The sequence below is a fragment of the Grampus griseus genome (genome assembly GCF_964374135.1).
Source record: "Grampus griseus genome assembly, chromosome: 1".
NCBI classification, from domain to species: Eukaryota; Metazoa; Chordata; class Mammalia; order Artiodactyla; family Delphinidae; genus Grampus; species Grampus griseus.
In genome coordinates this window covers 19651294-19678446 of record NC_139017.1, presented here as the reverse complement: position 1 = coordinate 19678446, position 27153 = coordinate 19651294, and the positions used below count along the sequence as shown (strand labels likewise).

The 27153-nt window shown below is 45.4% G+C and overlaps 1 protein-coding gene and 1 long non-coding RNA gene across 5 annotated transcripts in view; one reads left to right on the top strand and one right to left on the bottom strand.

Annotated features, from left to right (window-relative positions):
• Positions 1-465: 465 nt before the first annotated feature.
• On the bottom strand, positions 466-4227 carry LOC309834850. 3 transcript variants are annotated; one of them, XR_014297899.1, is made up of 3 exons: positions 3977-4227; positions 2090-2811; positions 466-895 (listed from the first exon to the last, which is right to left on the bottom strand). It is a non-coding gene; the product is annotated as an uncharacterized lncRNA (long non-coding RNA). The 3 variants fall into 3 exon arrangements; XR_014297900.1 differs by lacking the exon at positions 3977-4227 and adding an exon at positions 3161-3386; XR_014297901.1 differs by lacking the exon at positions 3977-4227 and having other exon boundaries at positions 2090-2934.
• A 252-nt stretch (positions 4228-4479) lies between these two features.
• DUSP10 (dual specificity phosphatase 10) overlaps positions 4480-27153 on the top strand; it is a 39256-nt gene continuing 16582 nt past the window's right edge. The window contains exons 1-2 of one of the 2 annotated variants that reach the window (XM_082647408.1): positions 4480-4587; positions 6796-7652. In XM_082647408.1, coding sequence (XP_082503534.1) covers positions 6839-7652 — 814 coding nt within the window. In that variant the 5' untranslated portion in view covers positions 4480-4587; positions 6796-6838. Of the gene's footprint in view, positions 4588-4769; positions 4841-6795; positions 7653-27153 lie in introns of those variants that run through there. The other variant, XM_082647409.1, reaches the window with a different exon arrangement.

Below are 27153 nucleotides of genomic sequence, written 5' to 3'. Positions count from 1 at the left end.
TCGGCTTCATGGTAAAACAGTGGACCAGGATTTAAAAAAAAAAAAACAAATAGAACACATAAAAGTACCAGAATCTTTCCTTCAAATGAAATCTTACTTTGGAGTTTCAGGAATAATATATTCATATACATCTCAAGTGTGGAGGAGTGGCGGGGTGGGACGTGGCCTCAGAGCCCCACCAGCTCACTGCTGCGTGGATTCACTCATCCCCACTTGCATTGCATCCCTTCTCCCTCTGGCTCATCTTAACACAGTTTGAAAGCCACTGGCCTAGATAAGCTCTAAAGTCCCCTCCAGGTCTAGCATTCTGTGGTTCTGGTGCCTTCGGCACTAAAGTGACCTCAAATCGAAGGAGCAATTACAGGTTCTAGAACAGCACTGGCCAACAGAAACATGTAAACTGCATAAGTCAGTAGAAATTTTCTAATAGTCATAGTCTAAGAAGTAAACACGAAACAGGTAAAATTCATTTTACTAACATATGTTATTTAACCCAAAGTATCCAAACTATAAACAATTCAATATGTAATGAATTTAAAAGTAATGGAGATCTTTTACATTTTTTATATGACGTTTTCAAAATCCAGTGTGCATTTTAAACTTACAGCACATCTCAAATCAGACGTATCACATTTCAAGCATTAAACAGCCACATGTGGCAAGTGGCTACCTCACCGAACACAAAGATAAAGAACCTTAAATGCCTCAGAGCCTTTTCCTGAGTCCCAAGTGCACTTTACCCATGAATGTAAAGGGAAAGATCTGTATAGGCCTCCTGTGTTCAAACTCATGGACAGTGAGACAGGCAGATGGGTCCACTTCTGTTTCCTTCACCCACAGGTATTGCAGTGGTCTCCTCTTGCAGGGGATCCTTCTCCTCAACCTTCCTCTAGGCCTAGAAATGTCATAGGATATTTCAACAGGCTGGTCTCAGTGACCTCAACTGCTTGCCCCCTCACTTTTCTATCCCTCAGCTCATTCCCCACTTCTTGCTGATTTAATATCACCTTTATCCTGCAATTTCTTCTTGCTAAATTTTCTCTAAGTCTTTCTCTGCCTTAATTCTTGTACCTCCAGGAATCCACTTTGACCTTGAGTATTATTTTGAAAACTTGGCTCTCACCCAGTCCCGACCTGCTGCCATTAGTTCCCACATACTTAACCATTTGCGTGAACATAAAGGCAGGCATTTAATTAATACATTTGTTCGACATTATCCATATTATGTCTTATATGCTGGCTTAAGTTAGCTTCATCTTTTTGCTTTAACACATGGTGTTTTGCCCTGAAAATAACAATAAATATTTTTCTCATGATGTTTGTTTGTAGGAACAAATGGCTCAGTACAATCATGTTAGAACACTCAAATGCAGAGAAGATGCTTCACTGTTTCTTTGGGACTAAAACTGAACACTAAGGCTTTGCCAGTTATTTGTACACAGATCAGGTTCATAGCCATTGGCTGGTTGGCATTACAAATTTAAATCTAAGGGTAGTACTTCAGATACTATTTCCACATTTATGACTCAAAACATGGAACAAAATCACCTCTTTTTGTAGAAAAGAAGCTTAGAAGAGTAGTGACTAAAAAAAATCCATCTGTAATCTGTTTTTTTTTTCTACCACTGCAATTTGAGTATGAACTATACACTTAGAGATGCTTAACTTAAAAAATAATTACATCTTTGTATATGTTAACGACATGTTTATTCCATGTTTCAGGCTTGATAAATGATGAGGAATTTTGCCATCTTTCCCAATTTTTCATCCTGGATGGCTTAGATTCTTAGCCAACTAAATTATAATAATCCACCAGTTTGAAACTCTAATAAAATAATCATCTCATTCAATGAATTACATTTCTTTTTAAAGTTGCTTTCCCCTTCTGGGCCTTGTAGAAAGACTTTTAAGAACTATTCTGCAATTGTATAAATTCCTACTTTGTTTGGACTTAGATACTGATAGATACTGAGATATTAGCATTGAATTCATAACTTACAGATCATAAGTACTTTTAAATAGAGGGACCCTATTTGCTAAAGCAAACACAATGCTTTTTTCTTTTTTTTTTTTACTGAATGCCCTTTACCTGCAGACGATCCTTTTTTTCCCCCCTGAGTGCTTGCACCAGAACTTCTTCCTTTTTCTTCTAAGCTGGGTTCTTGCTATTTTACAGATAAATAAATACAGTGACTCTGGATGAACAGATACAATAGAAGTGAGTCAGAATCAGGACTTATAACCAGAACTCTCCAACCTTGAGTTAGTGAATATTTTTTTCAATACTTATCTATGGATAGGAAAAGGCAAGCTATTAAAGTTCCAAATAGATCCAGGGTTAGAGCCTCTGGGAAGTTCTTTTCTGATTTCTGTGGAAATTATCCAGAACCCACCTTTCTTGGCCAGGACCTGCTGATCCCCAAAGGTGTAAGGATCAAAGTGTGTACCTTAACCACTCATTAGTTATCATTAAGGGGTACTGTCTATGTGTGTTGGTGTGTGAGTTGTGGGGCGTGGGGCAACAAAAATGCTTTCCTGTTTAAGATGACTGCATGCATTTACTTCAGTCTGAAACACTGTCGTGAAACCCGGACTGTGTGTCTATGCATATATGGGAATATGAGAATATATATATCCCCAGAGGTACCCAAAGGGATGTCTCAGCTCATTGAGCATAGCTGGTCAGCCGGCCAAGGTTTGGCATCGTCAGATTTCAGATCTGCACTTAAAGCCAATGCCATGAATATGTCGCTGCCACTTAGCTTGCTTATTAGGCTTGGATCCTGAAGTATGTCTCCAAACACCTTCCATCTGGTAAGAAGAAATCATAGTCAAATATTCTCTAGCGCTCTCTGAGACAGGAGAGGGGGGAAAAGGAAAAAAAGCTCTATTTCTTTAGGGTTCCTTGATGCAAACTCTCTGAGGTTCATCTCCTCATCTCCACTTCTTTTCGTACCTCAAGACTTTCCCGCAGTTTCCCTGATATTTTCCTGATGATGCACAGGCAGGCTCGCCATCCTCCCACCCCCTCTCCCCCCAATCCAATCCCCTCTTCTGCCGCGCGCCTCAGCCGGCGACCACTCCGGCGAAAGTCGCGAGAACCAAGAGGGGAGCGCCGCCTTCACGACGCTCCGCCGGCCACACTCAGTCGGTTATTTACTCAGCTCCGGCTCCTTTCCGCCAGCCGCTGCTGTTCCAGAAGCTCCGGGCAGGCGGTCCTCGGCTCGCTGGGGCCCTACGCGGTGGCCGGTAACTGCCGAGGCGCGCGGGGAAGGCGGGCTGCGGGTCGGTCGCGCGCGGCTCTGAGGAGCGGGGCGCGAGGACCCTGCGGGCGGGGTGGGAGAGGGGCCGCGGGTGGGTAGAGGGCCAGGCCTGGGTGGCGAGGCAGACGCACTTCAGGCCCCGGGACGCCCGGCCTAGGGGGTGGCGCCTGTGCCGCCCCTCGGGGCGCGCCCCCTGTAGCTTCTGGCCCGGGTCCAGGCCGCCGCCTCCAAGCAGCCCTCCGCAGCGCTGCCTTCGTGCTACGGGTGGAGCCCCGGTAGGCAGGCGGGGAAAGCGGGGGCGTGACAGGGGCGCAGATATAGGAGAGCCAGAGGGCGCCGCGCCACCTCCGCGCTGGGTAGCAGTAGGGCAGCCGGAGGGGCAGCGACATCTGCGGGCGGGCAGCCGACGCTTCCTGGCGGCGCGGGGCCGAGGGGGTGGCCCGGAGGACTCGGGCCGCGGCGAGGCTGGAGGGCCTCACTGCCCGTGGGCAGACGGCCGGCTCGCCAGACGCCCCAGAGCCCAGGTCCCCAGCGCGTGGCCCCAAGCCGCGGACTGGAGAAGAAGCGACGCCCCTGGCGGCGTGCTCACATGCATCCCCCCGCGCGGGTGGCTCGGCGACGTCTGTGAATCTTGGGTTTATCAAGTCACGTCGAGCGACTCGGAGAACCTGTTCTTCCCGCTGGGGAGAGTGATCATTCTCGTTGCCACTTACCTGTAGAAAGTTACTCCAACACGTTTGATCATCCGTCCAGAGTAAGAAGGGAAAAGAAATAGCGTGGTCTGTCCGGGGGTGAGGGGACTTAGGGGGATCCCGCCAAGTGGGCAGAGCCAGTTTTAGCTGGAGCGGCGAGTCCAGCCCACTGACAATCCAGCTCCGGAAAGGGTTAACTGCATCCTGCCGGTTCGGTTTACATGTAAATAGAGAGCAGCTGCTCCGCGCGGGCCCCAGTTGGCCCTTTTAAGTTTTTGATTGGTTGCCAATGACATCACCGCCCGTGTTATAACACTGTGGACCCGAAGCGGCGTCGGATAAACCCTCCTTAAGGAGGCAAGGCCACGCCCTGGCTCCGCCCTCTCCAGCCACCCATTGGCCGCGGGCTGCTGCGAAGTAGCGGTTAGCTTTCTCTGGATTTCTATTGGTCCAACGCGCCGTCGGTCGGCAGCCGGCCCGCCCCCTCAGAACCTTACATTTACAGTGTAGCAAAAGAGAAAGTAACTATGTTGCTGCTGGAGATCAATGAAGCCAAGTGAATGAGGGCTGAATGTGCGAATCCACAGCCGAAGCGGAGCGCCAGATAGTGGAGGGTTACACTTATTTATGAAGTAAGTGGAAGTCACCGTGGCTACTCCCGAGAGCCCGGGAGTGTAAGGCGGTGTGAGTGTGTATGTGTGTGTGTGTGTGTGTGTGTGTGTGTGTGTGTGTGTGTGTGTGTGTGTGTGTGTGTGTGTGTGTGTTGCGATGGTCACGGAAGAGCCACAGCAGGTGAGGTTAAAGGGTTCCGGCTGTTGCCTCACGCTGCCCTGTGCGTTTACTCTCTCTGCAGTCTACTTGGATTGGGGGCGAGGAAAAAATGAGGTTTGTTGGGACGCTTTGCGGCAGTTTTAAATGCCAGGGACTTGTTAGTACGCTGTGTTGCGAAGGGGGATGTTAAGTGCCCCAGGAGTGGGGAAGGAGCATTCTCTGACCACTTCATTTTCTTTCCAGCCCCTGACTAGAGGTGGAAGGACGACTAGCGAGGGAGAGGGGATAGCTCAGTATTTCTCTGGGAGGTTTCTTAGGCTAGTCTGGATGGTTTCACGGGCAATATATATTTACGCCCGACCCTCTGCTGCAGGGATGCAGATCTCTTTATACACTCCGCGCGTGTGTGTGAGAGAGAGTGTGTGTGCGCCGCGCACTCCGTGTGGAGGTGGGGGTCCCAGCTTGTGTCTCCGTGAACACGCTCATGCGTCCCTTTCAAGGGAAGTGGACTGTTGATCCTGGGAGGTACCCTACCAGGTAACACAATAGCAAAGACTTTCACTGCTTGGTCCAGCTGGGAAACAGTTATAGCTTCTGGAATAGTACTTGCTCTTCAAAAAATACTACGCAAGGGAGGGAGGGAAGGAGGGAGGGAGGGAGGGCGGGAGGGCAAGGGAGGAAAGAAGGGAGGGAAGAAAAGAGGAAGGGGGGGAGAAAAGGGGTTGGGTCCTTCTTGCTCATCCAAAGGTGGTGAGAGAAAGCTGAGTCGGTGGCGATCTGTGGATGTGATACGTGCGTGCCCCTGTGTGTGTGAATGTGTGGATTCTGCCTGTGACATTTTGGCTCTGTGTCAGAGAGTGGTGACAGTCCTGTGTAGAGGGATGTTCGATGACATTTTTCCAGACATCTCTTAAAGTTCGTTTAGATGAGCTACTCTTGCATGGGGTTTGGGTTCTTTTCTGTGTGTATGTCTAATAAGAGAGGAGCCATCAGGGCCCGGGTGTGGAGTGCCCCTGTGCGTACAGGGAGAAAGGAACTGTCCCTTTGCACGCGCCCTCTCATGAGACAGGAGGTAGACCCCTGAGCAACTCTTTACTTCCCACAAGGACGGGCTCATTGGGAAGTCTTCTTAATGAATCCATCCTCTTGAAGAGGGGGGATATCTGTGTGGGATTGAAAGATTATGCATAGCGGCTGCCTCCCATTGAGAAGATCTCTAGGATGTGCCTGTGGGGAAAGAAGGAGGGAGGAGAGTTGAAGTGGTCCTTTCCTTAAAGGCAGCAAGGGAGCAATCCAAGGGATGGATCTGCCAGAGTTGGGGCTTCCAGACCTGGCTCCTTGGCTTGAGGCTTCATTCTAGGAGACTAGTTTGTAATGAAAGAGGAAATGCAGATTAATTTATAAGAGGCTAATTGGAAACATGGGAGGTTTTAATATGACTTTGTTGTGCTTTTCAAAGGACTCAGTAGAATGGAAAGTAAGAATAGCTGGCAGTTAAAGAGATTCACTTAGGGGGATGCTTTCATTTTGATGTGCAGAAAGTTGACATCCGCCCCTGATGTATATTTAGCTGCCGTATATTCCCGTGAGCCACGCCAGCACTCTTGGTCATTCCTTTACCTTTGCAGTGGGTGAAGGAATTACATGGAAAGTATGCACGGGTGGACGCATGGGTCTTTCTCAGACGGTTGCATTAACTTCTGCCCAGGAGATGAGGCCCAGAAGAGATGCCTCTTAAGAGCCTTCCCTTCTGTCTTCAGCTTTTCTAATTCTTTGTGCTTTTACCTTTTCTCAGGCTGAACTTTGATGTGGGTCGGTGGAAGGTTGTTCATCAACATTTGCATAGACTTTACATCTAACGTTAGACTTAGCAAGAACTGGGGGGTCCTCAGGTTTGCATCTTCTTTGAATCCATAGCAATGAGCTTCAGGCTTTGAGAGTGACAGGGTAAAGGGCACTTAGGACAACTTCGCTCAGAGGGATGCAAAGCCCCTTCCTAGGGATTGGATTCGACTGCCTTTTGTGTCACATGACTTTATTCTTTCTTTCCCCCCTCCCCTTCTTTACAGACTGTCTTGAGTTCTTCTTGAATTGCCAGTTTTCAGCCTCCTCATGCCTCCGTCTCCTTTAGACGACAGGGTAGTGGTGGCACTGTCTAGGCCTGTACGACCTCAGGATCTCAACCTTTGTTTAGACTCTAGCTACCTTGGCTCTGCCACCCCTGGCAGTACCAGCCACCCTCCTGTCATCGCCACCACCGTTGTGTCCCTAAAGGCTGCGAATCTGACGTATATGCCCTCATCCAGCGGCTCTGCCCGCTCCCTGAATTGTGGATGCAGCAGTGCCAGCTGCTGCACTGTGGCAACCTACGACAAGGACAATCAGGCCCCAACCCAAGCCGTTGCCGCCGGCACCACCACCACCACCACCATTGGAAGCTCTACCACCTGCCCGGCCAACCAGATGGTCAACAACAGTGAGAACGCAGGCTCTCTAAGTCCATCAGGTGGGGTGGGCAGCCCTGTGTCAGGGACCCCCAAGCAGCTAGCCAGCATCAAAATAATCTACCCCAATGACTTGGCAAAGAAGATGACCAAATGCAGCAAGAGTCACCTGCCGAGCCAGGGCCCCGTCATCATTGACTGCCGGCCCTTCATGGAGTACAACAAGAGTCACATCCAAGGAGCTGTCCACATTAACTGTGCCGATAAGATCAGCCGGCGGAGACTACAGCAGGGCAAGATCACTGTCTTAGACTTGATTTCCTGTAGGGAAGGCAAAGACTCTTTCAAGAGGATCTTTTCCAAAGAAATTATAGTTTATGATGAGAATACCAATGAGCCGAGCCGAGTGATGCCCTCCCAGCCACTGCACGTAGTTCTCGAGTCCCTGAAGAGAGAAGGCAAAGAACCTCTGGTGTTGAAAGGTAATGCCCCCACCCCCTCCCCGAGCACAGTCCTGGTAAGCCTGGGGTCACTCTGGGTTTTCTCTTAGAAGTAACAGCATCCTCCTGCAAAAAAAAAAACAGAATTGCCTTTCTTCTTCTTGTCTTCCCTTCCGTGCCCTCTCAATTATGTGGGGGTTGGGAGAGAAACCCAGCAGCCTTGAACTGATAGCCAGAAGATTTGGGCTCTAGTCTTCATTCACCTTCTCATTTGCATTGTGCAAGTCATTTCCCCTCTTGGAGACCGTTTTCTCATCTTTCTATAAAGGGGCTTTATGACACCAGATGGCATCTCCAGTCATGCCTGGTCTGGTAGTTCTAGTCCAGTCAAACTAGCTGGAAAGTTCTTGTCTCTCAGACTTAATCAAAGTTGATGGAACAGAGGAAACCGCAACTGGGGTGAACTACAGGTAAACCTCCAGGTACCAGTTTTTGGTGGGAAATTCTTCCTCTTTCTCACCTCTCTGAAAGTGACCTTCAGGAAGGGCAGAGAGCTGTATTCTAAGGTCCCTCACAAAGTATAAGTTCACCCCAAACATCCGTTCCTCTGCCAAAGCTTCAAGGGACAGAGTCATTTTTATGAAATACTCCCCAGCCCCCCCCCCCCCAAGTTCCTTCTGGCATCACCTGACAACCGTTGGCGTCATGGCTCTTCCTAAGATGGGGTGGTGGGTCACTTGCCCCACTGAGCACAGAATAACTGGCAGGTCAGTGTCGCTGAGCCCTGGCAGCAGGAATTAATTGCTCCCTGGTCTCTGGGCTCCTTCGACACAGCATTGCCTAACCTAGTAGTGGAGCCCGCGTCTCGTATCCAGCCCAGGTGTGCCTCTTTGCCCTCGGATGCCATTCTTTGGGACACTGCACACCACACTTCATCTTCGGTGTCTTCTGTCAGGGGGTAGTGGTGGTAGTGAGAGATAGGCATCTTATTTCTTCTCTTCCCAAGTGTGTTGAGTCAAGGCATACAGTCTGGGCCACATCACCAGCCAGTCTCGTGCGGTGTGTAGACCAAAGACGTTGCTGGGTTCCTTTGAACACCTTGCATATTTAAATTGCAACAGGCCATTGGGCTGAGCAAGTTAGGAGTTTTACCTTTGTGGGCCAGCTCTGCCATTCTTCTTGTCTTCCCAATGGTGCATTCTGCCTTTTGTTAAGCAGTGTTCTTAGAAATACAGTTCTGAATGTCTTTGACATCATCCCCTCTGCCCACCCTTACTGCCCTCAAACCTGCTCTTGTTGGGCTCAGCTAGCACAAAAGTATGGCTTTCCTTGGGCTGGTGGGCCCTCAGGAGAAGGAGGACATCATGGAAGTTGCATCCAGAGAGTTCCCAGCAGCTCCCAGGTATTTTTTTTTGTTGCTGATGGGTTTTCTTGGGGTTACAGATATGCTCAGATTTCCTCTGTGTACCCCTGTATTTTATTGTTTTGTATTCTTGTTTGGCTGACTTTGAGTGATTCCCAGTAGGTTTACCCAGCTAGCATTCTGTCCCCATGATCTTGGCTTCTCTCATCTTTTTTGGATGAGAAAATACAGTCTCCAAACTTCCCATTTGTAATAGTTTGTCTTGGGGAGCCAAGAAGGGGAGAACCAATGCAATGATCTTGAGGGTGGTCTATTGCTCATGTAGAGTAGATGTCATTGAGGGAAAGCAGACCTTTTGTGTCTGTATGATCTGAGGACAGGCATCAGATAATCCACATGAAGATGACCCTGGACATGAACATAGGGTGATTAGGAAGAGGTGGAGATTCTACCCTCTACTTTGCAGTGGGCGTTGTTGTGTATGAGTGTGGCTTGTCAATCGCTGGGCAATGAATCTCCTAGATGTTACTGATCAAAGTGGGGTTCCTTTCCCCCTTTCCGGTGGATGCAGCTGAGAGCCCGGGCAGCCTGCGCTTGTTCCTCAGTGTCAGTGAGGAAGATTGCCTCAATGGGGCGGGGCCGGACATGCTGCTGACCTCACCACTGGGTGCCTGGGAGGCTGCTGTGAGGGCTCATCATTTTTGGGTTGGTGAGACACAGCGGCGGTCGACCTGGAAGACGCGCTGGTGGTAGAGGTTGGATTATTTGTAGTTTGGGGGGCTCTTTCTTCAAATATCTGGGAATTTGGTTGAATATATGTAGTTCAGGAGCAAAAGGGTCAGTAATCTACTTTATTATTTTTGTCATTATTACTTTGGTCTCTTTTGGGGGAATGGCCTAAAATTGGGACCACAATGGGGAGGAAGGGAAAGAGATTGGTATTCGAATGCCCCTCGCTACCCTTTCATCTGGGTAAACCAAACGTTAATACCATAGCACCACTGAGGTGAAAAGTGGGGTGGGCATCTCTCAGAAGGCATAGCCAGCAACTTCTCCTAGGTTCTTGAGTGGGTCAAGCAGACCATTCTGGTCTGGCTTCTCTGCTGAGGTTTATTTTAGTAACCCCCTCCATTAGTGATGTAAGATTTTATTTTAGCGAGAGTGGCGGTGGTACCATTTTGGAATGAGTGACTTTTGTAGGGTAGATCTGGGGTGGGGGTAGTTAGAATCTAAGGTCGAAACTTCTAAGGCTTCATTAGCTTATTTTCAGAGATTTCAGTATAATCTCGGGTAATTTATGGCTGACCCATCTGATTCTCTGGTTTATGTTTGTAAACACCGGTTGCTACCCTCCCTGTCCAAGTTTTATGTCCCCCTCTTTCAATGCCATGTTCTCCATTTTTGGTGCTGCCTGTCAACTAGAGCGGCTGCTCAGATACCATTTTAGTAATGCTGTGTCAGGTTGGGAAGAAACCGACCAGAGGCGCAGAAGCCCCTGGGATTAAGTTACTCTTCTAATTTACAGTCCCGTCCCTGTTGTGACCTACGTCTGAATCTGTGTTTTATTCTCATCTTCCGAAGAATAAATGGCATCAGACCTGTGCTTCTATTCAACCTGGCAAAAAATGATCCAAATGAATAAGTATTTAGAGACCTGCAAAGTCTGTGAAAGAATTACAAGCTGTTTTACACAAAGTTGAGGTTTAATGTGATTTCTCACCCAACTCAATAAGGAGGCTAGACAGTTCTGGGTTTTTCAGAATGAGAGCTACCATCTTTGCCATGATGCTTATAAGGCTCCCTTTCTTTTTAGCAAGGCTGTGTTCAGGGAAATAATTTGTCACTTACCTATGTAGGAAAGGTTAGTCTACTATCACCTCCTCTTGAAAGACAGTCTATGCCTTTAACATTTTTATTATGAAATACTTCAAATATAGAGAAACATAGAAAAGAGTATCATGGGCACCCATCTACCTAGTACCCAGATTAAACAATTATTAACACTTTCCCTATTTGCTGTCTCTTCTTTTCTTGGTTGTTGAAAGATTTTAGAGTATAGACAATATTTGAATGTATTTCAATATGTTTCATGTTTAAACGTAATATTTTCAAATTAAGAAGGCTGGGAATATTGTATAGTACAGTATGGACAACATTTTCACTCCTAAACACTGGTGTCATGTGCCCATTGTTGAGAGATTTTCGAGCTTGAAGTTCCACTCTGACTAACTGGCTATCAGGTCTATGGAGAAGCATCCCCCCCGCCTCAGAGTGGGAGGTTTCCAGGCACCTCCGTGGGGTTCTATAGTGCTCCCCTAACACGAGAGTCTGTCAGGGCCCGTGCCTGTACTTGCTCTGTGCTGTCACAAAACAAAGAGTGACTGATTGCTTCATCCTCCAACAGGCCTGCCTCTGTCTGTATCAGAGACATTTATTGGCGGGAGGGAGGGGGAAGAGTGAGCATCAATTCAGGAGGCTGATGCGTAGGGAAGATTCCATGACAGAGAGAATTAGTTTCTTACGCTAGAAAACTTTCCTTCGCAACTGCTGAGATGAGCGACATAGGTGGCGCATTTTCCCATAGTCAAAAAGGGCTCTAAGTAAGCACTTATAGGCAGTGCTGAGTCTGATGACAAAGTGAAGGTCTATGTGCAGAAATCAGAGACCCCGGGGAAATATTCTTTCTCTTTCCTGCTTTGTTTTGTGAGGGGAACAAAAGTCTTCCTCTTGCCTGTCAGGGATGTTAGGAGGATTTTTTCTTTTTTTTAAACAGGTGAAATAAGGGCATAATATATACCCACAAATGTGTTATTCTGAGCTTCTGTTGAATATCCAAACATGCTGAATATTAGCCTTATAGCAAATGGTGGAGAGATCCAGGCAGGACTGGGGATCCAGCCTGTCTGGGCTCTAGTCTTGGCTCGCCCCTTACTAGCTCTGTGCCCTTTACTGATGGCTACTTCGCTTACTTCCTTGCTTTCCTCATTTACCAAAAAGGATATAACAGTAGCTGTCTCATGGTGGTAGTTTAGATATTAAATGAATTAATGGGTACAAAGTGTCTAGAACAGTTCCTCATACAGGGTGAACACTCAGTACATGTAGCTTAATATTATTACTGTTGGTCGAACAGAAATGATGGTATCAGTAAAAGTGCAATTTTAGCTCCTCTTCCAAAGGAGTGCAGATAACAAGCTAGGTATAGCAGTGAATGTGTGTGTGTGTGTGTGTGTGTGTGTTGCTAGGGCTTAAAAATAACTTGGTGACTGTTACCTAATTTAAGTAGCATACAGTTGGAGTGCCAAGTAATTACAAAGACGTGTTGGGTCAGGAGGCCAGAGTAATTTAGGCATATCCTAGAATTATTTATTTGTAGGGGAGTTTGTAAAAACGTGATGATAAATCTGTCCAACGAATGTCCCATAACTAAATAATGAAAGTATAAAACAATTAAGCTTTGCTTTTTCTGGCCTCTCATCAGGCTGATTTATTTTTGGAATAAGGATTGTAGTCTGACTATAAAAGGGGAGGTGGAAGGAGGGGCAGTGTGCTTCATCTTGAAAAGTTCTCGAAGCTTTGAGTTGTGATGAGATGGAAGGTGGAGGGAAAAGGAGGAAATTCATTGAAAGACCCTCTCATGTCTTTAAGCGAGTCTTGAACCCTCCCCTGAATTGGTTCTCATTTGCCTACACCCTCTCTAAGCTTTTGGATGTACTATTCTGCTTCCTAATTGAAAGCGAAAAGCTGTTCCCTGTTCACTGTGTGTTCAGCAGAGTGGCGTTTAGCTCACTTACACCTGAGCTCCAATCGAGGCTTTTCTGCTGACCAGCTAGAGGTGTCCTTAGGCAACTCAGGTTACCCCTCTGAGCCCATTTCTCTTCATTGTACAACAGGGATAATTCCAACATCAAGGATGAACTCAGACAATGTAAATAGAGTGTATGGAACGTAGATCGCTCTCAGTAAATCAGGTCCCTGGGCTCTGCTCCCCTACCCCGCCCATGGCCTTTCAGAACCTCTTCCATAAGACTGGGGGGGACGGGAGGGGAATGGGCCCTTGTTCTGGGCACAGCATTAGGGCGCATGTTAAGTAGGAACCACTTGTCCTCAACCATTCAGATCAGTTAAGTTAACCATCTGGCTTCTCAAGGACAAGTTCAAGAAACTCCTCCTAGCAGTGGTAGATAATGCTTTTAGATGAGAAAAAGCAGGGTAGAGGAAGAGAGATTTGGCAAAATCACAGGAGCAGAAACGCTCTCTACCACGCAGCCTCGTGGTGCCTGTGCTCTCAGGAGCTGGCGTGCGCCTCTGACCAGGAGCTGCCCCTGCTTCCTTCATTCCAGTGTTAGCAGCAGCCAGACTCTCCCTGGCTCAGCATTGCTGGGGAGGGCATAGAAATATGTTGCTTTGTACTCCTAGGCAACTGTTTTCTAAAAGATTTTTTTTTTGATGTGGACCACTTTTAAAGTCTTTATTGAATTTGTCACAGTGTTGCTTCTGTTTCATATTTTGGTTTTTTGGCCACAAGGCATGTGGGACCCTAGCTTCCCAACCAGGGATTGAACCTGCACCCCCTGCATCGGAAGGTGAAGTCTTAACCACTGGACCACTAGGGAAGTCCCGTCCCTAGGCAATTTAATTCTAGTAGGTAGATAAAGGTACACGAGGGCTTCCCTGGTGGCGCAGTGGTTGAGAGTCCGCCTGTCAATGCAGGGGACACGGGTTCGTGCCCCGGTCCGGGAAGATCCCACATGTTGCGGGGCAGCTGGGTCCGTGAGCCATGGCCGCTGAGCCTGCGTGTCTGGAGCCTGTGCCCCGCAACGGGAGAGGCCGCAACAGTGAGAGGCCCGCGTACCGCAAAAAAAAAAAAAAAAAAAAAAAAAGGTACACGACACACAAGGGGCAGAAATTCTAATCCCAGGAGAGGTCATGTCACCTCTTCTGAACTCAAGTACCTCAGGTTTTAGAATAGGAAGGGGCCTTAGAAGTCACCTTGTCCAAGAGTCTTCACTGAAAGCTGTTCCTTGGAATCACCTGGGGCAATTTAAAACCTGGGATGCTCAGTTCCCACTTCCAGAGATTCTCATTAAACTGGTCTGGGGTCCAGCTGGAACATCAAGACTTTTAAAAGCCCCCGGGTGGTTCTAACCTGCCGCAAACTTTGGGAACCATCCATCTCGTCCGGTCTTCTCATTATGCAGTTACAGAATTGGGGCCTAGAGAGGTTTATTGCTCATCCAGGGTCACATGCATGATTAATTTCAGAGCCTTAGTGCAAAAAAATAGGTCTTGCCAGGTTGATATGTTGATTATGTGTGTGTATTATTATCTAATGATAACAGTATCTATTGTATAGCATACACATATAAAGTAATATAATATATTTAATCAATCATTTTGAGTATCGCTACCTTTTTTCTTGAATTTTGAGATTTCAGTCCAGAAGTATAGGGACCTAAGTCTTTTGAAACCAGCAGACTCATGGTCCTGATATTTACCTGGATCACAGACGTATGAGACAAATGTTAATGATGTCAATCCCATCTTCTAGGGAATTTAATGGTTTCAGGAAGAGCTGGAAAACATTTATCAAAATGTGCCCCTGTACCCAAGTGTTTCAGGTTTCTAGGGACTTTTGGGTCTGTTGGGTTCCACGGATGTACAGCCTTGTGGGTACAGGAGATTCATTCATTTTTTTCAACAAATATTACTGAATGCCTTCTATGTGCTAGGCACTGGTCTTCAGGCTGAGGCACCTGCCATCATAACTCTGATACTCTAAATGTTAGGATGAGAGCATATATATGGACCGGGCTAGTATTCCGAACTCTTTCCACCTTGAAGATCATGTACCTGTTCGGATTCTTCATCCTCTACTGCTACACAATCTTGTTTAGGGAGCAGTTTATCTTTAGGAAATATCGTTCTCCTGGGAAGTACATGCTGGTGTGGCCTTTGGCTTTTTTCTCCTTTCTTTTTCCCTTTCAAGATAGAGTCTGGCCTTTTCTAAGCACATCATTGTGGGCCAACAGATTTTCTTTCCGAAGTCTTGATCCGAACAGAATTTTTTCTTTATTTGTCATTTTTTTTAATGGAAAAGGAAGCATACATTCTCTCTCTGCCTCAAGAAACTCAGGGTGGACAGGCCTCCTCTGTGCATTGGAGTGGAACTTTGTAATCTGAACCTCACTAATTTGGGACATGTTGCTGATAGGGACAAGACCTGTGTTTATTTTTTCCTGCATGCTCTCTATGAAAAGAGGACATGCTAAGCAAACAAACACTGTAAATGGTATTTCAAAGACAAGGTTTTGGCTTGCTTAGGGAAAAAAAAGAGTTTGCGAGTACAGTTAAAAACCACTCTAAGGGACAGGGCTGGAATGAAAACACAGTGTCTGTCATTTCGAAGCCTGTGCTATTTCCCCTAAACCATGTGGGCTCCTCTTGGGCAAATTTTCTGTGGCTGTGTATCCATGTACTATATACTCTATATTAATATCATATAACTTTACTAATTCAGAAAAATGGGAGGGAAGAGAAAAGAATAAGGATGAACCACAGCCTGAATTTTATTGTAGAACATTTCAAAATATCCATTTTACATTCATGTTGATGTAGTGTCCTTTCTAATTATGAAGTCTCTGACTCTAGATGTTTTCATCCATAAGCTAAGAGGAAGGTCTTAGCATCCTTTTTTTCTCAGCCTATTGTCTGTATCATCTATTATTACTTAAAAGTTGGGGGGGGAATATATATGTATACATATATATATATATATATATATATATATATATATATATATATATATATACACCACTCCCCCCCCCGCCAGCAAGACCCATATTTTATGGAATTTAAAGGAAAAGGAAACTTGAGCCTATGCTTTTGGATAAAGAAATGAGCTGTGCAGCTTGGTATTTTCATATAAGATAAAGGTTATTACCCCGTGCTCTGCCTCTGGCAAAGGGATAATCACTATCAGGAAGAAAAGGTTTGCAGATTCATCACATTATCTGTCTCGCCTTAATGTTTAATTTGTGGTGACGGTCTACTCATCGTGTGTTTTGCCCCCCTAAGACTGGAATTTCATGGAAAGCAAAACAAAGCCAAACTCTTCCCGAGTGCTTCGACAGAGGGTTTGGTTTTCTTTGTCTTCCCACCCGGTGGACCCCTGTCAGGCATCTGTTGCCCAATTCTCAATCAAGTAAATAGACGAAGCTGCCTGATCCAGGGGGCAGCGTCAGGCTGTCCTCCCCTCGAGGTGCGTAAGCTTCTCCCGTTATGATGTGAGCTCAAGTGATTTTATTTTGTGTCCCTGGGTAAGGAGGCTGTCACCACTCTGTGGCAGAACATTACTGTCCAGTGCTTTACTACTTGATGCTTATTCTATGGGAGAAATAATCCCACATTCTTTGCATCGTGGCCCCGGGTTGCACTACTACTGGGCTAAATATCACCAGCTGTTGCTACTGGCAAGTGGAAAGGAAAAACCGATTGGGGGGAGAGGAAGTAGGAACAGGGGTATAGAGGGAGCAGAGCGGTGTGAGGGCAGAGGGTCCTCTCAGAGTCAGAGACAGCACCTTCCTGCTCTTGGACTGAGGTCCCAGGTTCCAGTTTTCACGACTGTGAATTACTGTCATTAGTTATTACAGCATGTCTGCGTCCCTCTTAAAATAATAAGATGAGACAGCCTTCTAAGGGGAGCTTCCTTGAAGGGATAGAGGACATTTTCTTGGGTCTTGTATTTCTAGTCTTACTAAATAGCATATTTTTATGATAAGATTTATAAGAACGCTCTGATGGTTCTCATGAAGTGAAATTTTACTCTGACCGTGGAACACCATTTAATCACATATAACTACTCTGGGTCTGACCAACCTATCATCCTCAAAATTAGAAAATTATTTTCCAGATAGTTTGGGGAAAAAATATAAAAGCGATTGACTGCTTTCTATGTGCTGGGCATTGGGCTGTCACATACATGTCTTACTTAGCTCTCAGCACAACTTGTTGAGAGAGGTTTTAGATTCCCAGTTTTACAGAAGAGGAATCGGAGGAGGAGATTCAATATTTCTGCCCCCAGATTATTAACCAGTGAGTTGCAGAACAAGTATTAAAACCCAGTTTTAAGGATCTCAAAGGCCAAGTTCTTTCCAGGCTGGCCACATGTTTATTTACAAGTGCACTGTATATCTCATTCCTTAGGGTCACTTTGTGCTTTATCTATGAAGTGTCCTTGGTTACGATACTTCCCCCACCGCCCATTTTCTTGTATCTCCTGAACTGAAAACTCCAGTGCTAAGAGTGGCTGACTGTGTCCTCAACGAAGAGCTGGCTTTCCAATGACCTCACCCTGAATTCTATCGCGGCTTTTGGAAACTTCAAATTTTGGTCATGGCGGAGACTTTTAACTAGAGCAACCAATCAATGAAACAAATGTTTGAAACCCGCAACAATTATTTCTAGCATTTATGAAATGTTTGCTGTCTTAGCGGACTCTGTGCTCAGAGCATTATGTCTCATGATAACATTCGTCTACATATGAGTGACTGAGACTCAGAGAGGTCCAGGCACTTGTCGAGGTCACTCAGCTGGTACCTGGTAGCCACTGGGCATAGTGCTCTGAGGCTCCTGCTCCATGTATTTTCAATGTGGAGAACTTCAGAATGCTTTCTCCTAGTAGCCTGTGGATATGAGAATGATGCTTTCTGTTTTTGTCCATATTCATGTACTTCCTTTCTAGAGTGGAAAGTAGATAAAGTGAGAAGGAAGACAGGTATGAAATTGTATTTAGTGAATAAGAAGGAATGTTTGATGGGTATGTATGACTACATCCCAAGACTCTAAGATCCAATGGTATTTGATTGCTTATGTTTTATAATCATTATCCGTTCTATTAGTGTGGATAATATATTAACTATGGGGTTTCTTTTCCCCCTCAACTGTGTGAAGAAAGAATTTCTACTTGGTTATCATTACCTTTGGGAAAGTGAATTCTCTGGGATAAGTGAAAAAGAATGTTATCAGACTATTTACTAACTGTTGCTTTCGTCTTCTGCTTTCCTCTCCTTATCTTTCCTTTTCCTCTCTATAGTCTAAGCCTCCAAATATAGCTCAGGGAATCTGGGAGTGTGGCAGGGACAGACCGTAGAGAAAGCATGATTAACACCCTTGAAGGATAGCAGGATGGACCCCTGGGGACCCTGTGCTTGAAGTAGTATTCATTCAGACAGATTATTGAGTATTTGTTTCAACCGTCCCATGTTACAGATATAGAAACTGCTTACTTACCCAAGAGCACATAAGTAGCTGGTAGCAGAACTGGCATAGAATCCATGTTTCCTAACTCTCTGTACAGTAATTATCCTTTAAATCCCAGTGGGAGTATCATCCTTTGGTTTGAATTTGAGTTGTTATTAAATAAGCAAATCTTGTGGGTCCAAGTGTTTGGCCAGGTTGCTTCATGTTTTCTTTCCCTTCCCCTTTGTAACGAGGTGATTAAGTGACTTCTCAATGAATCGGTCTGCCGATTTGCATTTGTATTCAGCTTTCCTATTAGAAATGTGTATCTTTTCTAGCAGAGGGAATATAGTAAATTAACAGCACAGATTCTAGAACCAAACTGCTGAGTTTGAATCCTAACTTCATCACTTACTAATAGCATGAAGTTGAGCGAAATAAGTTTGGTGTGCCTCAGTTTTCCTATCCGTAAAACAGGGAAGGTAATGACAATTTTCTCATGGGATTGAGGATTAAATTAGATAATTCGTATACAATGCCAGGCACATAATAGCTAACATATATTACAAATGTACCATCATTATATCATATATCTGCAATAAAAATTCATCACCATATATTTATCTCCAAGGAATAAATGAGTAATAGATACAGTCACATGAACTGACATCACCACTGGTGCAATGTTAAGTAGAAACAACTCTTTGATGCTTGGTAGATTATTTTTTGTTTAAAGGTTTGGAAAAACCCAGTGTTTCTAGTGGGGTGGATAGATAACTACATAAGGACTTTTTTCTGAATCAGCACCATACTGGAAAATAGTACTATTTCTGTGTAAGGAAATCTTATAAAATTAAGTGTTAGCAAAGGCTCAATTATATACCCATTGTTGGACTATTAAGAAAATTTTAGAAAGAAAAATTACATGACATACTAATCTCCCTGACTGGCTTAGTTTCACTTTTACATATCCTCTGCATTCTTTACCCATATTTGTGCATATTTTGCAGAGTTTTTCATACAGAAACTGAAATTCATTTTCACTTTATATTGCAAGTACTTTTGCTTCCTGTATAGTCATCATAGGTTCGCTCTGAATGTTATAACGTGTCTTATTTTATGGGATGTATCACATTTTACTGAACACGTTTGCCTATTCATGAAGTTAAGATTGTTTCCAAGCTTTTGATATTGTAAGAGAAACCTCTGGAGGGAATCCCTTGTTTGGGAGCTTCTCTACTTTTCCACTGAAGAATGGAAGCTCGGGGCCAGCCACCTTGGTTTATTCCCCCCCCCCGCCGCCCCCAATCCCCCTTCATTTTTTCATTCCTGCTTTTCTCTTCAGAAAACAAACTCCAACTCCCTACTAAAGTTATTGGTTTGTACGAAAGTCTTTATCTTTCATCACAGATCTTTGCACAAATTCCGATTGTGTGTGCAACACACATGCCCTAAGGCATGTGCTGTAAATCTCCTGCTTCTGCCTTGGTGGGCAGAGTGAGGAAGTGTGGAGGCCCCATTCAGCACTATTAAAAACCAGAAGCTACAGTGGAACTGAACGATCTGGCAGGGCCAATGCCACCTTGTTTCATAAATCTGAGTCACTCCCGGTTTGATGCTGTTGATAAGATGCTTTGAAAGGGACATCCTTGTGAATAACAAGAGAGAGAGTTAGATTTTGTGAGGTGTTAATAGGTGTTTGTGCCCCTACCCCTTTCCCCCCTTTTTTTAAACCCTGAGGTTTTAGTGCAGTGCTGAAGTCTTCTGAGTGCTTAAGCAGTCAAAAGAATACATCAGGATGGAGAGACTATTCCCATTAGTTCTTTTCGCCAAATTAAGGTAAAATGCCCTTTAAATAGAGGCTAATTCTCTGACAGATAATTAGCTTGTCTTTCTTGATGAAGTATGTGAATTGGGTTGAGTTTATTATAATTAATCTTGCATATTATGTAAAAATGCATTTGTCTGGCCTTATTAGGTGAATCTCTTCATTCCTACCTTAAGGGTGGCTTGGAACCTTCACCCTCGCTCCATTGAGAATTGACTGAATTAGATGAATGGCAGGGTGATGGGCAGCTCTTGGTTATAAAGGTTGGGAGAAGCTGAAGGTGGGGCACCAGTATTCGAAGAGACAGAGCTTGCCTATTAATATCTGCACCTTTTAAAAAAAAAAGACACTTTGATGATGTTTGGGGTCCTGAGAATCAGCTGCTACAAAGCTACCTAAATAATTACCTTGAAATCAATCTCCTGCTCATGACATTCTTCTGGATTTACAATGTGGAGCATTTTCCAGGAAGTGAAGAGTCGGGTGATTGGCAGGTACACTTGCTGGTGTCTGGGCAGTGATGCTGGGAGGTGGCCTGAGGGGGAGCAGAGGGGCTACTCGGTGACTTCATGAGTCAAAACTCCTCCCTACAGTTCTTCCTCCCCACTCTCCAGCCATTCAGAGTTCCTTGAGACTCCCCCATCTGGCTGCTTTCAGGACTTCTTTTCCCATTGAAAGTTATTGTCCGTGGTTACTTGGTTTTGCCAGTATCAAAATGTGCGTTGGGGAGATGGAATTTGGGAATGAAAGAGCACACTGTGGATAGTTCATCCAAGAGCCTCTCTCCTCCAAGTTGAAGTGTTTCTTTTCCGGAGAAGAGAATGGCTATTTGCTGTTCTGTGGGAGCTGCCTGGCACACAGCTTAGAGCACCTTAGAGTTTAGGCCTTGGTCACGGCCTCTACACGTGTGTGCGCATGTGCACGCGCACACATTTTAGGGAACATTTGTAAAATGGGCACTGAGCATTAACTCATTTAATGAAGGTAATAGTAGTCACCTCTGTCTGCAGCCGCTACCCAATATAGTAGCCATGAGTCAACATGGGGCTTGAAATGAGATGAGTCCAAACTGAGGTGTGCTATATGTGTAAGATACATACTGGATTTCAAAGACTTTGTACAAAGAAGAATGTAAGATATTGCATTGATAATTGTTTTACTATTGATTACATATTGGAATGATGCTATTTTAGACAGGTTGAGCTAAGTAAAATATAAAAGTAATGTTAATTCTACCAGTTTCTTTTTCCTTTTTAAAGTGCAGCTATGAGAAAAAGATTTGTTACGTCGTAACTGGCATCATACTTCTCTTGAACGGTGCTGGTCTCAGTATACTAATAACAGTATTATTAGCTCTACTTTTTAGATGAGGAAACTGAGGCTCAGAGAGGTTAAGTAAATTCCCAGTCACACAGCAGAAAGTCAAACTCAGGCCAGTCTCACTGAAAAGCCGATGTTCTCCCCCAGGACAGAACTGTTGTGTGATGCAGAATTTGTCTGGCTTTTGCCCTTGGTGGTTCCTGGGAGGTAACCTCTAGTTACACCTGAGCTTATGCTACTGTGAGATGATTTAGAACAGGGGTAGGTCATCAGAAAGACCGACCATGTGATTAGAGGGTGGGGGCTTTTTATTAGTCTGAGCTCCTCCTGGGAAGAAAGGGGGGCTGGAGATTGAGTTCAGTCATGTGACCAGTGGCTCAATCAATCATATCTACGTAATTAAGCTGCAATAAAAACTCAACACCAGGAATTCCTTAGTGGCGCAGTGGTTAAGAATCTGCCTGCCAATGCAGGGGACACAGGTTCGAGCCCTGATCCAGGAAGATCCCACATGCCGTGGACCAACTAAGCCCATGCACCACAACTACTGATCCTGGGCCATGAGCCACAACTACTGAAGTCCACGTGCTGCAACTACTGAAGCTCATGCGCCTAGAGCCCGTGCTCCACAACAAGAGAAGCCACTACAATGAGAAGCCCGCGCACCGCAATGAAGAGTAGCCCCCACTCGCCACAACTAGAGAAAGCCCACGCTTAGCAACAGACCCAACGCAGCCAAAAATAAATAAATAAATCAATTAATTAAAAACAAACAAACAAACAAAAAACTTAACACTAGGGCTGGGTTCAGCTTTTTGATTAATGAACACAACCGTGAGCTGAAAGGGTGATGAGTCCGTAGGACACAGAATCTCCTGGTTCAGGACCCTCCCAGATCTTGCTCTGTGTGTCTCTTCATTTGCCTGGTCCCGATTTGTATCCTTTATAATAAAACCGTAATAGCAAGGAGAGCTCTGCAAGTCATTCTAGTGAACTAGCCAACCTGAGGGGGATGTGGGAATCCCAGAATTTTCAGCCAATTGGTCAGAAGTGCGGGTCGCCTGGGAACCCCTGGACTTGTGGCTGGCGTCAGAAGTGAGGACAGTCTTGCTGGGGACCATGCCCTTAACTTGTGGAGTCTGTGCTGACTCTGTGTTGTTATGGTCAGGGTTGCACGGCAGTTTTGCAAGAATAGACTGCCTTCCAGCGAGATGTTTGTTTTAGGGGCATGGTGTTTGGGAAAGCAAAGTACTGTATGTAGCTTAACTTGCTTGTTTCTCTACCCCCACATCCTGGGTGACAATGGCCAGTTATGCTCTAGACTTGTAAAATGATTCAGTCTTCCAGTAACTGCTTTTGCCCACTAGGCTTAGCCCGGAGACAGGGTAGCCTCTGACACCATCACGCCCAGAACCTTCCAGGCTGCAACTCTTGGGGTCCTCTCTGCTTCTTCATCTCCCAGACGACACCACATGAGAGGTGGTGACATACATATGTTACATACACTTTGGTACCAGAGATTCTTAAATATTGGTGTTGGGATTAAGTTCCTTATAGGAAACTGTTGTAGGGTGACAGGACGGGTAAGGAGTGGTTGTTTTTTTAAGTAGTTTGCAATGTCTAGAATCACACTTTTGTCGTACGTGTCCTATTACATCTGCTAAACACTGTGTCCAGATCAACTGTTGTCTTTTCTTCGGGGGCTTTTGTTTGGATTTTTAAACCATCACCCCATGTGTTTTTCTTTTTTGGTTTGTTTTCTCCTTCCCACTTAAAATAGACACTCTGTCTTCCCTGTGGTCCAGTAGCCATTACCCTTCTGTTCCTGCTCCGGTCTGGCTCTTTTCCTGCCAGGCCCTCTTAGGTCACCAGCTCCTAGAAAGTGGACTCCTACGAGGGCATCCTGGGGCTGCCCAGGAAGGCATATTTCTAAGAAGAGACAAACTTAAGCAGTGTAGTTATGGCATAGGGAGATTCCTTTACCAATGAAAACCAGGAATGAAACAAAAAGGGTTCTAGAGTTGGAAAAGAGGTCTTTTGAAATGCCCAAGATGACTTGATTTCTACCTACTTGGGCCACAGCTCTGGGCACTTTGCATACTGCCATTGTGCCAGGCTTGCTCTTGTTCACTAAAAAATTATTCACAACCTAAAAGTTGAGAGTTATGTTTTATTCGGTGGGAATTTTTAGGACTTCGAGCCGGGAGGCAACATCTCAAGTAACCCTGAGAGAACTGCTCCTAGGAAGTATGTGTGGGCAACGTCGTGGGGGCGGGGAGCCAGGTTATGTAGAAGTTTTGCAACAAAGGGCTGGTAGTCCAAACGTCAAAAGATTATTGTTAGTTAAGGAAAACCAGCTATCCCAAGTTAAGGAATTTAGCGCCTTTCTATGTATGGGAAGGTGCAAGAGTCTGGGCTCACTGAAATCATTCCTTTCATATGCACCTCAGCTCTCTGGGGCCAGGATCCTGTGTTTTCACATCCTGAGTTCCCTCAGGGCTCACCGGCTCATGTTGGAGGGCTGCAATCACTGATGACTGTGACATCCTTTGTTTACTGACATGGCAGGCAATATTCCATTTCTCACTCTCCAGAACAGTTTGGCTTTAAGGTTGGGGACAGTTACCTCTTAGGTAACTGCCACTCTCAGTAACTGTGGGAGGTAAGTCCCAGTTTCTAAGAAGGATAGAATGGGTTTATCAGAACCAACCAAAGAGGGACAGAAAACTGGGCATTCTCTTCTGACACTGTGTCTCTGAGCATCTCACCTTCCGGAGGACCAGAGGCTCTGATGCCCCTTGTCTGTCTTTCAAGAACACCCATAATGTTACCCCTGTGGGAGAGCAAGGGCTGTAACCATCTTTTTTAGAGAAGAGGGAAACTCCTGTGTCTGAAGAAAAAGTTCTTAAGATACAATTGTGTTTTAAAATGGACTCCAAGTTAAGTAACTTGCCCGAAGGTGCACGGTTAGAGGAAGGGATAGGAGGACCCCAGAATTCCTGATTTTAGAACCAGCCTTGTGTCCCTTCAACAAGAGGCAGAAGAAATGGACCTGGGGGTGTTGAATTCACACTGTGTGAATCATCTATCTGTTACCGCTCACCTTGTCTCAGTGGGCCGGCCAGCTAGCTGGGAGGGGGCCCAACCAGATCTTGCGTTTTGTACTCTCAGTACTGTCACCCCAGCCCACATTTAATGCTTAATAAATGTGTGTGGAAATGGACTGGGGGTCCCTCCCACTGTTCCCTGACATCTCGCAGACTGATTTCTCCCTACTAAGCCTCCTTTTCTTGTTCATGGCTCTTTCCATCCATTCATCGCTTATATAGAATGTCCAAGGAGGAGGCATGGAGAGGGGAGAAAAGGTTAAAAGCCCACCAGGAAAAAAAAAAAAACCCACCAGGTATGAATTGTCTTAGACCCCAGCCATCCTCGGGCACGGCTATTTGTCAGTCCTGCAGGCTGCCTCTTCTCCATGAGCCTTTCCAGCCCTCCTCCCCAGCCTTGGGAGTGACAGGATTTCTGTGTCCTCACGCTAAACTCACCTGGCTGGCCCTGCACCTGTCCTACACAAGTCACAGTGGGATGGCATCATTTCAGGTATTCTATTTTTTTTTAAATTTATTTTATTCAAGTATAGTTGATTCACAATGTGTTAATTTCTGCTGTACAGGAAAATGATTCCGTTATACATATACATACATTCCTTTTCATATTCTTTTCCATTATGGTTTATCACAGGATATTCAGGGATTCCTAAAATGTGTCTTCTGCCAGGCCTTTTGCTAACTTTCCTCTATTGTTGCTTCATCTCTCCTTCTTTCTCCCATTTGATTGATCTTCAGAAACTATATATTATTTAAAAAAAAATTTAATCTTCCAAATTCCTGGCATTATGCTGAGCAACACATAATACATGCTTTACAAGGAACGGGCCCTTTGTCTTCTCATTCCAAAGCTCATTTAATCTAGAAACGTTTAATGAGGCCTACTGTACAAATCAGGTACAGCTGTAGGTCTAAACAGTAGTGAATCCTTACAATTTCTATTAATAGCTACCAGTATTAGCTCATTCAATCCTTGCAATGACTCTTATTATTGCCTGTTGGTACTATTATTAGCCGTACTTTGCAAATGAGGAAGCTTGGGTGCAAGAAGGCGAGGAACTTTGCCGAGATTATTCTGCTGGAAAAGTGTGGAGGCCGCCTGAGCCACAGGGCAGTGGTGCTGTATTTCGTCCAAGACAGATGACAGCCCGGCTTTCTTGGGATCCGCCTTTTAATAATAGCAATAAACAAGCGAAGAAATTAACAAGTGATTTCAGATAAGTGATCAGTGAAGACCACAAAACTTTAAAACGTCATGGTACAATGGTAGAGATCTATGGGAGGGTAGATAAAGGCAAGACCTTTATAAGGTGATCCCGTTTGATCTGAGGTCTGAATCACCTACTTGAGGACCTAGGGGAAGGGAGTTCCAGGAAGAGGGAACAGCACGTGCAAAGGCCCTGAGGTGGGAGGCAGGCCCTCCCGGCCTCACATATCCTACGATGGCTGCTCTCATTCTTGCCATTGTTCATCAATGTCCAGTTTATCCACACTCTGCTGAAGTTATAGAATGCTGGAATTGGGAGAAACTTAGATGAACCAAACCTCTGATTTTCTAGAAGTGGCAAGAGGGGTCGCTAGCACCCAGTATAACTTCAGCGTGGAAAGAAGGGCTGTGTTCCAAGTCCTTACTGTCAGGACTTCTGTCCGCCTGAGCAATATTAGTCATGGCTTCAATGGGATGTGGCTGGGAAGTCTGACGGTGCCAGATGTGGGGTGCATACCAGGTCACCACTCCGTTTCACATGTCCCAGGTTGAACCGACTATTACTTGGCTGGCCTTCCACTTAGCCTTAAGTCTACGTTGACATCATTTCAGGTGTTCTATTTTTTTGACAGTATATATTCTATTCTATTTTGACAGTATATAATCCCAGCTCACCTTCTCAGCGATGTACTGGCCTCCTGGTTGTTTTATCTTCTCCTTCATCCCAGAAGGTGGTCCACTACATGGGGACGCACTAGCTTTTGACCTGAGGCAAACTGGTGTATCTCTTAGCACACAGAGGCCTAACCTGGCTTCAGGCTGACCTTTCCCAGCTCAGCCCTCATGCAGGGGTTGGACCTTTGGGCATGGCTGTCTGGGTGAACCCCTGAGCTGGGAGAGCTCACGCCTGCTCTTTCTGGCAGTTTATCCTTAATGCTCAGACTTGCTTAGTATTCTTGCCAAATATAGAATTCAGCTCAGTGACTTGAGGAAGTTGTTGCTATGCCTTTTGTGAACTGAAAACACTGGTTCAGGAAAACAACTCACAGTTTGATGTTGACACTTGATCCTTTCCCCTACCACTTCCTGAATTCCCTACGCCACAGCCCTTTGACCTCCAGATCATATGAAAACACATGGTCGTAAAAGATGTTTGTTTGGACATGGGGGCTTCATTCACAGCGAGTGGAGATGCACACACCATTTTTGGCTAGGCACTTCCATACGCCATAGGGATGGAACCCACCCGGACTTCACTTGTGTGACCTTGCCTTGCTTCCTGCCTTGCTTCCCCTCCTCTTGTCATAGACATTTGTAGATGACCTTTTACGAATGTAACTTCCAGTGGGAATGTTTCACAGTAGAAATATGCTCTCTCTTGAGGCTTGTTCTTGATATTTCTAGAGATTTATTTAATTGGACTCTACTTAAATCCCATTGGGAAACATACTTTTGCTGTGAAGTTGTAATGTGTTTAA